The sequence below is a fragment of the Chiloscyllium punctatum genome, chromosome 24 (genome assembly GCF_047496795.1).
Source record: "Chiloscyllium punctatum isolate Juve2018m chromosome 24, sChiPun1.3, whole genome shotgun sequence".
In the NCBI taxonomy this organism is placed as follows: Eukaryota; Metazoa; Chordata; class Chondrichthyes; order Orectolobiformes; family Hemiscylliidae; genus Chiloscyllium; species Chiloscyllium punctatum.
The window spans coordinates 88,765,832-88,781,999 of NC_092762.1; the positions used below are offsets into that span (position 1 = coordinate 88,765,832).

At 44.0% G+C, this 16,168-nt stretch overlaps 1 protein-coding gene across 3 annotated transcripts; it reads left to right on the forward strand.

The window, feature by feature from the left end:
* Positions 1 to 3,368: 3,368 nt before the first annotated feature.
* Positions 3,369 to 15,253, forward strand: LOC140494830 (proteinase-activated receptor 2-like). 3 transcript variants are annotated; one of them, XM_072594494.1, is made up of 2 exons: positions 3,369 to 3,394; positions 13,196 to 15,253. In XM_072594494.1, exon 2 carries the CDS (start codon positions 13,291 to 13,293, stop codon positions 14,230 to 14,232), a length of 942 nt encoding a protein of 313 aa, XP_072450595.1. In that variant the 5' UTR covers positions 3,369 to 3,394; positions 13,196 to 13,290; the 3' UTR covers positions 14,233 to 15,253. The 3 variants fall into 3 exon arrangements, with proteins under 3 accessions (XP_072450595.1, XP_072450592.1, XP_072450594.1); XM_072594491.1 differs by having other exon boundaries at positions 3,374 to 3,489; XM_072594493.1 differs by lacking the exon at positions 3,369 to 3,394 and adding an exon at positions 12,601 to 12,747.
* The last annotated feature ends 915 nt before the right edge of the window (positions 15,254 to 16,168 follow it).

Genomic DNA, 16,168 nt, shown 5'->3' on the forward strand with positions numbered 1-16,168 from the left:
TGGTCTATCTGGACTTTCAAAAGGCCTTTGATAAGGTGCCACACGGGAGACTGCTGAGCAAGGTGAGGGCCCATGGTGTTCGAGGTGAGCTGCTGGGATGGATTGAGGATTGGCTATCTAACAGAAGGCAGAGAGTTGGGATAAAAGGTTCTTTTTCAGAATGGCAGCCGGTGACGAGCGGTGTCCCGCAGGGTTCGGTGCTGGGGCCACAGCTGTTCGCATTATATATTAATGATTTGGATGAGGGAACCGGGGGCATTCTAGCGAAGTTTGCCGATGATACAAAGTTAGGTGGACAGGCAGGTAGTACTGAGGAAGTGGGGAGGCTACAGAAGGATCTAGACAGGTTGGGAGAGTGGTCCAGGAAATGGCTGATGGAATTTAACGTGAGCAAGTGCGAGGTCTTGCACTTTGGCAAAAAGAATATAGGAATGGACTACTTTCTAAATGGTGAGAAACTTAATAAAGCCAAAGCACAAAGGGATCTGGGAGTGCTAGTCGAGGATTCTCTAAAGGTAAACATGCAGGTTGAGTCTGTGATTAAGAAAGCGAATGCAATGTTGTCTCTTATCTCAAGAGGGTTGGAATATAAAAGCAGAGATGTACTACTAAGACTTTATAAAGCTCTGGTTAGGCCCCATTTGGAGTACTGTGTCCAGTTTTGGTCCCCACACCTCAGGAAGGACATACTGGCACTGGAGCGTGTCCAGCGGAGATTCACACGGATGATCCCTGGAATGACAGGTCTAGCATATGAGGAACGGCTGAGGATACTGGGATTGTATTCGTTGGAGTTTAGAAGATTAAGGGGAGATCTAATAGAGACGTACAAAATAATACATGGCTTTGAAAAGGTGGATGCTAGAAAATTGTTTCTGTTAGGCGAGGAGACTAGGACCCGTGGACACAGCCTTAAAATTAGAGGGGGTCATTTCAGAATGGAAATGCGGAGACATTTCTTCAGCCAGAGAGTGGTGGGCCTGTGGAATTCATTGCCACGGAGTGCAGTGGAAGCCGGGACGCTAAATGTCTTCAAGGCCGAGATTGATAGGTTCTTGTTGTCTAGAGGAATTAAGGGCTACGGGGAGAACGCTGGCAAGTGGAGCTGAAATGCGCATCAGCCATGATTGAATGGCGGAGTGGACTCGATGGGCCGAATGGCCTTACTTCCACTCCTATGTCTTATGGTCTTATGGTCTTATGCATCCACTCCCTCCACCACCACCAATGCTCAGGAGCAGCAGTGTGCACCATCTACAAGGTGCACTGCAGAAATGTGTCAATGCTCCTGTACCATCTCAAAGGGACTTTGGATTTTTCTGCTGCAGAGATGCTCAGTCATTGATTTTTATCTGACAGAGCTCAGTGGATCAAAACAGAAATTGCTGGAGAAACTCAGCAGGTCTGGAAGCATCTGTGGTGAGAGAAAAACAGTTAATGTTTTGAGTCTGGTGATACTCCTTCAGGATGGATGGTAGCTAGGAAAGGTTTGCTAAAGGTAGGGGGGAGACAGAGAGAAGGAAAGTATAGGTCAAGATAGAGCCCAGAGACAGAATAGCATTTGGACAGACAAAGGAGTGAATAAAGGTCAGAATGGGGACTATTAGGGGCTGACAATGGATTGATTGTGGGAGCAGCCCATGTGATGGCAGGACTTGGTTTGTGGGAGTTGGGCTAACAACATCGAAGAAGGTGCTCAGCCTTAAAATTATTGAAACAAAAATAGAAACTGATGGAAAGGTTCAGCAGGTCTGGCAGCATGAGATTAGATTCCCTATAGTGTGGAAATAGGCCCTACGGCCCAACAAGTCCACACTGACCCTCCGAAGAGCAACCCACCCAGACCCATTCCCCTACATTTAGCACGGCCAATTCACCTCACCTAATCTTTGGCCTGTGGGAGGAAACCGGAGCACCCGGAGGAAACCCACGCAGACACGGGGAGAATGTGCAAACTCCACACAGACAGTCGCCCGAGGCTGGAATCGAACCTGGGACCCTGGTGCTGTGAGGCAGCAGTGCTAACCACTGTGCCACCATCGCTGGAGAGAAATCAAAGTTAATATTTTCAGATGAGTGACCCTACCTCAGAACTAAAATTATTAAACTTAATATTGGGTCAGAAGGTTGCAGGGTCTCTAAGCAGAAAACAAAGTGGTGTTCCTCCCACTTGCACTTAGCTTCACTGGAGCACTGCAGTGACCCTGAGCCTGAGATGTTGGCCTAGGAACAGGGCAGAGTGTTAAAGTAGCAGCAACTGGACGTTCAGGATCATTTAGTGGATCTTTAGTCTCGGGGAATCAAGGGATGTGGAGCTGAATAGCAAGGTGAAGATCATGTAGAGGATCAGCCATGATTGTAGTGAATATTGGAACAGATTCAAGGTGACAAATGGCTGGCTCCAGCTTCTAAATATTATGGACTTCTGTTCCTGGATTTGAGCCTTTGGCGACTCTCGATAGGCAGAGACTGAGAATTTCTCTACCTGCAGCCATCTTGCTGAAGGCTGTTACAGTCAGACTGCTCCACACATCTCAAAGCCAGACAATCCTTTAATTTGGTGCAAGTCTATTCTTCAGAAATTTGCAATGAACACTTTATACTCTGCAATGCCAATGACTCAGAATAATCTTTTGAAATGTAAGCTTCTTGAAATCAAGTTAATTATCCAAAGTTTATAGAAAGAGATGAACTGTATAATTTGAAAAAGTCCCAAGAGCTATAGGAAGAATATTATTAAATTAGAGAGGATTCAGAAAAGGTTTACCACAATGTTCCTGGAATGGAGGTTTTGAGTTTAAGGAGAGGCTGTATAGGGCTGGGATGTAGGAGGTTGAGGGGTGACATTAGAGAGGTTTATAAAATCATGAGAGGGTTAGACAAGGTGCATAGCGTTTGTCTTTTCCCTACGGTGGGGCATTTCAAGACTGGGGGATATATCTTTAAGGTAGGAGGAGAAAGATTTTAAAAAGACAGGAGAGGCAATTTTTTTTACACAAAGAGTAGTTTGTGAGTAGGATGAACTTCCAGAGGAAGTGATGGATATGAGTACAGTTACAATGTTTAAAAGACATTTGGATAAGTTCATGAAGAGGAAAGGTTTGGAGGGATAGGGTCTACGCACAGGGGGTGGGACTGGTTTAGTTTGGGATTATGGTCGGCATGAATTGGTTGGACCGAAGAGCCTGTTTCTGTGATGTATGACTCTAGACTTTATACAAATCGATCTTTTTTGTTTTGGGAATACCCATGACAGCAAATGTTTGTTGAGTTTTGGTCTGACCTCTTTGATGAGTTGCTCAAAAGGCTGTGGCATGTGCAGAGTTGTGGTTTTGAACTGAGTTACAGACTCATTGCCTCCAGATCTCTGTCACAGACGCAGCTTGAACAACAGGTACTGGACCCTGAAAATGAAGTCTCTACGAATAATCGTATTGTTTGTTCTGGTCAGTTGTTTTACAAACTGCTTTGCCACCGAAGGTACCAAAGGTAAAGAAAAGATTTTTGTTTCAAGAAAGATCTGTGAACTATTCTTGCAACTTCTTAATCAATAAAAGTTACATTGTGGAGATGTGTAATTCCAACAGTCAAAGTCCAAGTCACTTGATCCAGAATGTTCCATCTCCAGTATCAATGTTGAGAAATTCCATACAGATGAATAATTTGATATGAACTATTCTGTTGCTATTTTATTTAGAATATCAAATCTAGAGTCTTTTGTCTTTTTATGATGAGGTTTGAATTTATGTTATTACTTTGTGTGAGTCATGGAAACATGAGAGAGCTCGGAAAATAGACATTATTAAAATAATTGATCCACAGAAAGTTCCGAACAGATACTGTCACTTGGTCACTTATCTGACAGGAGTAGCAATATTAAAAACAGTCCTTTAATTGTCAGTAATATTTCATTCTGAGCAGTTAAATGATCACTGTGGTAAAAGGTGGTTGTGGAACTGAAAGTTGTCCCTAGTCTGAGCTCCACATCAGCTCGATGAGGAGCTCTCCGTCCAGGAAGCAGCTGCAGTCCACCATCCCCTGCTGACTGCGGATGTCAGCAAAGAGGAACTCAGTGCAAATAGGGTCTTGTGACATTCTCCACAAAAACAGTCACTATGTCGCAGCCTTACCAGAATCATATGACCTTTCACTTGGCAACAGGAGATGATTCAGCTCCTCAAATCTGTTCCAGAATTCAATGAGGTTTTTTCATTCACTTATGGGATGTGGGTGTCGCTGACTGGGCCAGCAGTTATTCCCCTTCCCTAATTGCCCTTGAGAAGGTGGGGATGACCTGCCTCTTGAATCGTGGCAGTCCATGTGCTGTAGGTTGACCCACAATGCCTTTAGGGAGGGAATTCCAGGATTTTGACCCAGCGATACTGAAGGAATGGTGATATGTTTCCAAGTCAGAATGGTGAGGGTCTTGGAGGGGAACTTACAGAGGGTGGTGTTCCCAGGTGTCTGCTGTCCTTGTCCTTCCAAATGGAAGTGGTCATGGGTTTGGAAGGTGCTATCTGAGCATGTTTGGTGAATGTTTGCAGTACAACTTGTACCATTTACTGCTGCTACTGAGCGTTGGTGGTGAAGGGTGTGGATGTTTGTGGTTGTGGTACCAATCAGGCGGGCTGCTTTATCCTGGATGGCTTCTTGAATGTTGTTGGATCCACACCCATCCAGGCAAGTGGGGAGTATTCCATAACACTCCTGACTTAGAGTCATCAAGATGTACAGCGGAAACAGACCCTCCAGTCCAACTCCATCCATGCTGACCAGATATCCTAAATTAGTCTAGTCCCATTTGCCAGCACTTGGCCCATATCCCTCTAACCCCTTCCTATTCATATACCCATCCAGATGCCTTTCTGTCGGTATAACAGGAATAAAAGGATGACAAGAGTAAGATTAGGGCCAATCAAGGACAGGAGTGGGAAGCTGTGCGTGGAGGTCTGAGGAGACAGGGGAAGCACTAAATGAATATTTTTCATCAGTATTCACCCAGGGAAAAAACAATGTTATTGAGGAGAATATGGATTTACAGGCTACTAGATTAGATGGGATTCAGATTCACAAGGAGGAGATGTTAGCAATTTTGGAAAATGTGAAAATAAATAGGTCCCCTGGGCCAGATGGGATTTATCCTTGGACTTTCTGGGAAGCCAGGGAGGAGATTGCAGAGCCTTTGGCTTTGATCTTTGTTATCATTGTCGACAGGAATAGTGCCAGGAGACTGGAGGATAGCAAATGTTGTCCCCTTGTTCAAGAAGGGGAGTCGAGACAACCCTGATAACAGTAGACCCATGAGCTTTACTTCAGTTGTTGGTAAAGTGTTGGAAAAGGTAATAAGAAATAGGGTTTATAATCATCTAGAAAGGAATAAGCTGATTAGGGATAGTCAACACGGTTTTGTGAAGGGTAGGTTGTGCCTCACTAACCTTACTGAGTTCTTTGAGAACGTGACCAAACTGGTGAATGAGGGTAAAACAGTTGATGTGGTGGATATGGATTTCAGTAAAGCATTTGATAAGGTTCCCCATGGTAGGCTATGGAACAAAATACAGAGGCATGGGATTGAGGGTGATTTAGCGGTTTGAATCAGAAGTTGGCTAGCTGAAAGAAGACAGAGGGTGGTGATTGATAGGAATTGTTCATCTTGGAGTTCAGTGACTAGTGGTGTACCACAAGGATTTGTTTTTGGAGCACTACTGTTTGTCATTTTTATAAATGACCTGGATGGGGGTGTAGAAGGGTGGGTTCATAAATTTGCAGATGACACTAAGGTCGATGGAGTTGTGAATACTGCTGAAGGATGTTTTAGGTTACAAAGAGACATAGGTAAGCTGCAGAGCTGCATATGTGTGCACACACAGACCCACATGCACACATATACATATATGTCTGTGAGGTGAACTTGTACTTGCAGAGTTACATTGTACTTTGCTCAAAAACTGCATGAATCCATGTAAGACTCTGTTAGCTCACTTTTTAGATAAGAATCTGTCTAAACATTATGACACAGACAGGGAACACAGGGGGCTAACACCTTCAACATATTGTCTGGCTGACACCAATTATTACAGTTAACCTGAGAATGTAACTTTTAAAAAAAGTTTTGTGATTTACACATGAAAGAAGTGAAACTATCATGGTCATTCTAACAGATGAGAGACTCAACAAACAATCAAGGTATTTTTCAATGTATAGTTTCAGTTACATCACACTGTAAACTTTTGTTATAAATTCTGTGTCTTATAATTGTGTCCTTCACAACCACCTGATGAAGGAGCGACGCTCCGAAAGCTAGTGCTTCCAAATAAACCTGTTGGACTATAACCTAGTGTTGTGTAATTTTTAACTTTGGACACCCTAGTCCAACACTGGCATCTCTAAATCAAAGCTAGTAATAAAATCCTTTGTAGTGTGGATGAGCAGAGAGATCTCGGTGTCCATGTATATAGATCCCTGAAAATTGACACCCAGGTTGATAGGGTTGTTAAGAAGGTATATGGTGTGCTTTTATTGATAGAGGGATTGAGTTTCAGAGCCATGAGGTCATCCTGCAGGCACACTTAGAGTATTGCAAACAGTTCTGGTCATTGCATTATAGGAAGGATGTGGAAACTTTGGAAAGGGTTCAGAGGAGATTTACTGGATGTTGCCTGATATGGAGGGAAGGTCTTATGAGGAAACGCTGAGGGACTTGAGGCTGTTTTCATTAGAGAGAAGAAGGTTGAGAGGTGACTTAATAGAGACATATAAGATAATCAGAGGGTTAGATAGGGTGGACAGGGAGAGCCTTTTCCCTCAGATGATGATGGCTAACACGAGGGGACATAGCTTTAAATTGAGGAGTGATAGATATAGGACAGATGTCAGAGGTAGTTTCTTTACTTAGAGAGTAGTAGGGGCGTGGAATGCCCTGCCCTGCAACAATAGTAGACTTGCCAACTTTAAGGGCATTTAAATGGGCATTGGATAAACATATGGATGAAAACGGAATAGTGTCGGAGAGATGGGCTTCAAATTGGTTACACAGGTTGGTGCAACATTGAGGCCCTGTACTGCACTATAATGTTCTATTTTTATATGCTCTATGTTCTAAATGTTGTAATTGTTCCAGCCTTCACCACTTCCTCTGGTAGCTCATTACATACATGCACCACCCTCTGTGTGAAAATTTTGCCCCTTAGGTCCCTCTTTGATCTTTCCCCTGTCACCTTAAACCAATGCTCTCTAGTTTTGGACTCCCCTACCATTTAGGGAAAAGAACTTGACCATTCACACTACTCATGCCCCTCACGTTTCCATAAACCTCTGTAATGTCACCACTCAGCCTCTGACTCTCCAGGGTATACAGCCCTAGTCTATTCAGCCTCTCCCTAATGCTCAAATCCTCCAACCCCAGTAAATCCTTGTAAATCATTTCTGAACTCTTTCAAGTTTCACAATATCCTTCCTAAAGCCGGGAGACCAGAATTGCACACAGTATTCCAAAAGTGGCCTCACCCATGTCCAAACTCAATGCACTGACTGGTAAAGGCAAGCATACCAAACACCTTCGTCACTATCCTATCTACCTGCGACACCACTTTCAAAGAACTATGAACCTACACTCCAAGGTCTCTTTGTTCAGCGACACTCCCGAGGACCTGACCATTAAGTGTATAAGTCCTGCCCTGATTTGCCTTTCCAAAATGCAGCACCTCGTATTTATCTAAACTAAACTCCATCTGCCACTCCTCATCCCATTGGCCCATCTGATCAGGATCCCGTTATATTCTGAGCTAACCTTCTTTGCTGTCCACTACACTTCCAAGTTTGGTATCATCAGCAAACTTATTAACTGCACCCCCTATGTTCACAACCAAATCATTTATATAAATGGCGAAAAGTACTGGACCCAGCACCGATCCTTGTGACACTCCACTGGTCACAGGCCTCCAGCCTGAAAACAACCCTCCACCACCACCCTCTGTCTTCTACCTTTGAGTTAATTTTGTATCCAAATGGCTAGTTCTCCCTGTATTCCATGAGATCTAACCTTGCTAACCAGTCTCCCATGGGGAACCTTGTCGAACGCCTTACTGAAGTCCATATAGATCACATCTACCACTCTGCCCTCATCAATCGTCTTTGTTACTTCCTCAAAAAACTCAATCAAGTTTGTGAGACATGATTTTCCATACACAAAGCCTTGCTGACTATCCCTAATCAGTTCTTGCTTTTCCAAATACATGTAAATCCTGTCCCACAGAATCCCCTCCAACAATTTACCCACCAACGACGACACTCCCTGGTGGACTTGTGCCTTGTAGATGATGGACAGGCTTTGGGGAGTCAGGAGGTGAGTTACTTGCCGCAGTATTCCCAGCCTCTGACCTGCTGTTGTAGCCACTGTGTTTATGTGGCAAATCCAATTAGGTTTCTGGTCAATGTAACTCTCAGGATGTTGATGGTGGGGGATTCAATGACGGTAACACCATTCAAGAGATTTCCTTTATCCTAAGTTAATTTGTATGCCACCATCCACTCCAGGGCTTACTGTCCTACATCTGCTAATGGCAGCAATATGCATGTATAGGGCTAAGCAATCCCATGGATCTGAGTAGAATTTTAGATATAACTTTACAGTACAGAAGGCCATTTGACTCATTGTGTCTGTACCGGCCCCTGAAAGAGTACACAGCTAATCCCATTCTCCAGCACTCTCAATCGCTGTCTAACTTCACCCCTTTCAAATAAACTCTGTTTTGAAACCTCCTCCACCCCTCTCCCAGGCAGTGCATTCCAAATCCTAACAACTCTCTGAGTAAAGATGTTTCTCCTCATCTCACTCCTAGCTTTCTTGTTGACAATCTTGAAGTTGTGAGCCCTAATTACCGATATACCAACTAGTGGAAACAGAATATCCTTCTTTATCCTGTTAAAATTGTTCATCATTTTGAACACCTCAATAAGGTCACCTCTTCATCTTCTCTGCTCCAAGGAAAATAAGTCCAATCTCTCTAATCTTTTCTCATTCCTGGGATCATTCCAGTAAATCTCCTTTGAACACTCTCCAGGGCTTTAACAAGCTTTCTTAAGGAAAGTGCTCAGAACTGAACACAATGCTCCAAATGTGATCTGACCAATAATTTGTAGAGGTGTAGCATCACTTCCTTTCTTTTATATTCTATGCCCCTATTTATAAACCTAAGGATCCAAAAAGCATTCTTAACAACTGTTTCAATTTGTTGGCCACCTTTGAGAATCATCCACACGAACCCTGAGGTCCCTCTGCTCCTGTACTCCCCTCAGAGTTGTCCCATTGAGGCCTGTATGACCTCTCTGTGTTTCTTCCAACAAAATGCATTCCCTCACATTTCCCTACATTGTTTCATCTGCCAGGTGTCTGTCCATTTGGCCAACCTGTCAATGTCCCTCTGAAGTCACTCAGCATTCTCATCACAATCCACAATTCTCCATAGTTTAGAACCATCTGCATGTTTAAGGATTTTGCCCTAAACACCTGTCTCCAATTAATTTATCTAATTTAGAAAAAGCAGGGGTCCAAACATCAATCCCTGGGGAACACCACTTTCAACTCTGCAAACAAATAAATAGTGATGGGCAATTAAATGATTAACTGGAGGTAGAGGGTCCAAAAATATTCCCATCCCAATGATTATAGATCCTAGTGTCTCAGTGTAAAAGATAAGGCTAAAACATTGCAATAATGTCCAACCTGAAGTGATGACTAGATGATCTATCTCGGCCATCTCCAGTGGTTCCCAGCATCACAGACACCACCTTCAGCCAATTCGATTCACTCCACATATCATGAAATGGCTGAAAGCCAGTGGACGTGACAATATTCTGGCAATTGTACTGGATTAGTAAAGACGATGTGAAGGGAGCTTTAACTTGTGTTTAAAACGTGTTGGAGGTTTGTCATTTTCATTTGTGAACAAATTCAACAAGATGATCTCGGTGATATTGCCCTGGGCTGTACATTCCCATCAGCCTCACCCTAAAGTAAAGCCAAATGCTCAGCGACATGGATCATCATTTTATTTTCTCTGTTTCACATTTCCTTATTGTCCGACAGATTCAAACTTGAAATGTTTTGGCTAATCCAGTCAATTTCTAAAATCCTGGAATTCCATTTGTTGGGAAAATTGAACTTTCTATCTTGTAACACAATAACACTTGGTGTTACGGCCACCTGCTCTGTACACCATTCCATACACTAACCTTACTCCCTGTAAATGTTCCTCTGTCCTTCCTTTTTCCTATCTGTGTTTCATTTATCATTAAACTCTCGATTAGGCAGAGGGACTGTGCGTTGAAAATTCACTCGGGGGACATTGGCATCGTTGGATGGATTAGCAATTACTGCCCGTCCCTAGTTACCCCTTGAGAAGGTGGGGTGAGCAGCCTTCTTGAACCATTGCAGCCCACATGATGTGAGTTAACCCATATTGCCCTGAGGGAGGGAATTCCAGGATTTTGGCCCAGTGACACTGAAGGAACGGCGATATATTTCCAAGTCAGGATGGTGAGTGGATTGGAGGGGAACTTGTAGACGGTGATATTCCCATGTATTTGCTGCCCTTGTCCTTCTGGGCCATGGGGGTGGTGGGTTTGATGTTATCACAGGAGTCTTGGGTAGTTTCTATGATGTAATCTGTGGATCAAGCTTGGCCAGTCTCTTCACCCAGGGACCGAACACACAGAGGGTATAGCTCTATGACTATATAGACACAGGGACTGTACTCACACAGGGACCGTATACGCACATGGACTATACTCACAGAAGGGACTGTTTCTGCGCACAGAGACCATACGCACTGTATACACACACGGACCGTATACACACAGGGACTATGTTTTCAGATTTCACTTCAGATGCTGGTTGCAAATTTCAGAAAACTAAGAGTTGTCAAAACAGTGAACATGAATTGTTGGTGAAAAACAATTACAAAAACAATAAATTTATAGCTTAGGGGGATCATTCATAAAAATTGTACATTGAAAAATTCCAGGCATCAGAGCTAACAAGTCAAACTTCTTTCTTCCTTTTCAGGTTAAGGAACAGACTACAATACTGTGGGGACTTGAATATAAAAGCAGGGATGTACTTCTGAGGGTCTATAAGGCTCTGGTCAGACCACATTTGGAGTGTTGTGCACAGTTTTCAGGCCCAAATCTCAGGAAGGATGTACTGGTCCTGGAGTGTGTTCAGAGGAGGTTCATGAGAATGGTGCCAGGAATGAAAAACTTACACATATGAGGAATGTTTGAGGAACTGTGGGTCGAAATTTGATGGAGTTTAGAAAGATGAGGGGGATGATAACTTACAGAATGCTGAATGGCCTGGACAGAGTAGTTGTTAGAAAGATGTTTCCTTTGGTAGGAGAAACTTAGAGTAAAGGGAAGACATTTTGGAACACAGATAAGGATAAATGTCTTCACCCGGAGTGGTTAAAAATGGAATTCACTGCTACAGAAGGCTGTGGAGGCCAGGCCATCGAGTATATTTAAGGCGGAGATAGATAAGTTCTTGAGTATCAAGGGGATCAAAGGTTACGGGGGGGGGGGGGGGGAAGTGGGAGAATGAGATTGATAAATTTACCAGCCATGATTGAATGGCGGAGCAGACTCGATGGGCTGAATGGCTTAACTTCTGCTCCAAAGTCTAATGGCCTTACAAGGAAGAGACAAATGTGGCCCCAAGTCAAGATCTTGGGGCCTACTTCCGCCTAGGAACACTCCAACCACAAGGGATGAACTCAGATTTCTCCAGTTTCCTCATTTCCCCTCCCCCCACCTTGTCTCAGTCCCAACCCTCGAACTCAGCACCACCTTCCTAACCTGCAATCTTCTTCCTGACCTCTCCGCCCCCACCCCCACTCTGGCCTATCACCCTCACCTTAACCTCCTTCCACCTATCGCATTTCCAACGCCTCTCCTCCAAGTCCCTCCTCCCTACCTTTTATCTTAGCCTGCTTGGCACACTCTTCTCATTCCTGAAGAAGGGCTCATGCCCGAAACGTCAATTCTCCTGCTCCTTTGATGCTGCCTGACCTGCTGCGCTTTTCCAGCAACACATTTTCAGTTCTGATCTCCAGCATCGGCAGTCCTCACTTTTTCCCAAGTCAAGATCATCAGGGAAGGGGATGATTGAAGTCTTACCCTCTGGTAGGGCACACATTGAACTGGTAGGCAGGCTTGGACCTGCAGGTGACTGTGTCCTGCTAAGCTGACACTCATCACCCCCCCCCCCCCCCACACTTCTGACACTCACTCTGCTGGCCCTCCAAGTTAGGAAGAAAATTGTGGGGCCCCTTGTAGAAATATTTGTATCATCTATAACTACAGGTGAGGTGCCAAATGACTGCAGAGTGGCTGACATTGTGCCTTTGTTCGAAAACAGATGTAAGGAGAAGCCTGGAAACTATAGACCCATGAGTCTGACTTCAGTGGTGGGTAGGTTGTTAGAAGTGATTCTGAAAGCTAGGATTTATATGTATTTGGAGAAGTGAGGAATGATTATTAGCACGGTTGTGTGTGAGAAATTGTATCTCACAAACTTGATTCAATTTTTTTGAGGAAGTAACCAAGGAGATTGATGGAGGACAGAGAGGTAGACATTGTATACTTGGGCTTTTGCCCGAAACGTCGATTTCGCTGCTCGTTGGATGCTGCCTGAACTGCTGTGCCTTTCCACCACCATGCTGGTCTAAACTTCCAGAGAAAGTGGCAGATGTGAGTACCGTTACGGTGCTTAAAAGACATTTAGAGAAGTATATGAGTAAGAAACATTTGGAAGGCTTTGGGCCTAGCACAGGCAGTAGAACTAGTTTAGTTTATGTTCGGCATGGACTGATTGGACCAAAGGGTTTGTTTCCATGCTGTAGGACTCTGACTCCAGCCCTGATGCTCTCTTGTCCAACCTCCCCATCTTATTCCCAAGAGGTTTGCTGATCAGATGAAACAGTTGAGTTGCTAAAAGCTGCTCCCTTTCCACTGATGCACACTCACGTCAGTGGGTACACTCTGCTGCCATTGAGGAGATTCTGATCTCATGTCCACATTTTAAACTCTTCTGTCTTATCAATTCTCAATGAAACAAAGTGTAGACCAGGGCCTGTCAATCTTTCCCCTTGTAATCTATCCTCATTGTTGGTAACATGTTTTCTTGCTTAAATCACAGAATGCATAAGGAAGAAAGATGCAAGTGGCAACCGAAGATTCCCCATCATTCAGAAGCAAAACAAAACAATCAACACCTTCAATGATTCAACTCCAATGTACCTGAAAAGTGCACTCACCACAGTCCTGCTACCCTGCCTTTATCTCTTGGTGCTCAGCATTGGCCTTCCAGCCAATGCCCTGGCTCTCTGGGTCCTGCTCACTCGAATTAAAAAGCTGCCCTCTACCATCTTCCTGTTGAACCTGGCATTGGCTGACCTCCTCCTGACCCTTTCCCTTCCTTTCAGAGTTTCCTATTATCTACTGGGAAACAACTGGCCCTTTGGAGAGCTGCTGTGTCGGGCCTGCACTGTGCTGTTCTATGGGAATATCTACAGTTCCATTCTATTCCTAACTTGCATCAGTGTTGACCGGTACCTGGCTGTTGTACATCCCTTCCTCTCAAAGGAAGTCCGGAGGACACGCTCTGCATATTGCGTCAGTGCCACAGTCTGGCTCCTGGTCATTCTTGGTCTGCTGCCTTTTTACATCAACCAGCAGGCTTATCGGATCCACACACTCAATATCACCACGTGCAATGATGCACTCCCAGACGAGGCACTGTCTGGTTACTACTTCTATTACACTGCTTGTCAGGTGGTTTTAGGTTTTGCAATTCCCTGTTTAATCACTGTCTTTTGCTATGTGTCAGTCATTGCCACACTGGTGTCAAATGGCAAGCAATATGCCCGAGCGATAAAGGTCACACTGTTAGTTCTGCTAGTATTCCTGCTGTGCCTTACTCCATTTCACGTGATCTTGTTAGCCCAGTCCAACACACGCAACAGTGACACTTATGCTTACACCATGATCTGCCAAGTGCTCAGCACCTTCAATAACTGCATTGATCCATTCATCTACTATTACATCTCTGAGGAGTTCAGAGATAAACTGAGAACTGCAATCTCTACCTTGAGAAATGAAACAAGTTCTGGAAAGTCAGCTCAGAGTCTCATTCAGAGCAACAGCACATCCCAGCCAGGTCACCAGCCAGTGTAGTTTTCCTTCTCAGCTCAAGGAGAAGTTTCCTCAGGGAATTTCACTCTCGAGACTAGTGTCTAGGAATTACCAAGTGCTTTCTAACCAGAAACCATAAGAATTATTGTGGGACGTACCGGCTCATCAGATTCAAAACCTTTCTACTCTTTTGAAACTTCAATTGGATTTTCTTAAATGCTTCTGCAGTTTTAAGTGCATCATCTGCCAGAGTAACATCAGCCCTTTTGGAAGTTAAACCTTTTGACCCTACCATTTCAGGGAGCACATCCCAGATCACAACCAGTCACTGTTGCAGACTTACATAACAGGAAAAAGGCCCTTTAGATTCCATGCCGTTCAAAAGCAATTGTAATCTCATTTCCCAGCATTTGGCCCACAGCCTCATATACCTTGACAGCCAAAGTGCACCATCTAAATACTTAATTGTTGATGGCTCCTGCCTCTAGCACCCTCTGGTGGGGAGAAGTTTTTTCCCCTCGTGTCTCTTCTAAACCTTCTATCTCTTGCCTCAACATTATGCATCCTGGTCACTGATCCCCTCGACAAGGTCTGTACTGATCAATGTTGTAAAGTTCAATCGTATACTACTAATTCTAGACCATAGGATTTCCTTTTCCTTGATTTTTCTTTGCCACAAATCTGCCTCACCATTAAAGAGTCAAGACTTCAATAAAGAAAAGCAGCATCTGCTGGTGGGAATCTACTGAAGGAGAATCACATCAAAATCCAAGCTAGGTCATTCGGGCAATTACCCCACAAAGCTGTGGATTGGGTATGCAACTGAAACTGGAAGGATGGAGGAGTTGCTGGTCAGGGAGCTATCCCCATGATGAATTGGACAATTTTTAACCAGGGAAAGATATGAACAATATTGATTATGAGAACATTTGAGGGGGCTTAATTGCCTTTAATGCTGCAAAGTCTGGCTGTGCAGAGCTGGAGTTTGTGCTGACTGTTAACAAACAACCCTGCCTGGACACACTTTCTCATGATACCCTGGGTTTGTGAAACAAAATGTAAGACTGCAATTCTCTTGGTTAAAATATTTGAGAAGCTGATAGTTTCCACATCTCATTTCTTGCTAATGAATTGTGATATTTTCATAAAACTGGGAACCAATCAGATTTCAATTAAAATGGAACCTTAAATTATCCATCAGCTTTGCACTAGGATTAAAGGGAACAGTCTTCAATCGGTTTACAGGCAGGAAAATAGATGGTGACATCTTGCAAAATGCCCATATTACAGCAGAAGTAGTGCTGGATGCCTTGAAATGGTGAAAGATGGATAAATCCCCAGGACCTGATCAGGTGCACCCAAAAACTCTGTGGGAAGCTACAGAAGTGATTGCTGGGCCTCTTACTGAGATATTTGTATCATCGATAGTCACTAGTGAGGTGCCAGAAGACTGGAGGTTGGCAAACGTGGTGCCACTGTTTAAGAAGGGCAGTAAAGACAAGCCAGGGAACTATAGACCGGTGAGCCTGACCTCGGTGGTGGGCAAGTTGTTGGAGGGAATCCTGAGGGACAGGATATACATGTATTTGGAAAGGCAAGGACTGATTCGGGATAGTCAACATGGCTTTATGCGTGGGAAATCATGTCTCAAACTTGATTGAGTTTTTTTTAAGTAAAAAAAGATTGATGAGGGCACAGCAGTAGATATATCTATATGGATTTCAGTAAGGCATTCGACAAGGTTCCCCATGGGAGACTGATTAGCAAGGTTAGATCTCATGGAATACAGGGAGAACTAGCCATCTGGACACAAAATTAACTCAAAGGTAGAAGACAGAGGGTGGTGGAGGTTTGTTTTTCAGACTGGAGGCCTGTGACCAGTGGAGTGCCACAAGGATCGGTGCTGGGCCCTCTACTTTTCATCATTTACATAAATGATTTGGACGAGAGCATAAGAACTAGTCAGTAAGTTTGCAGA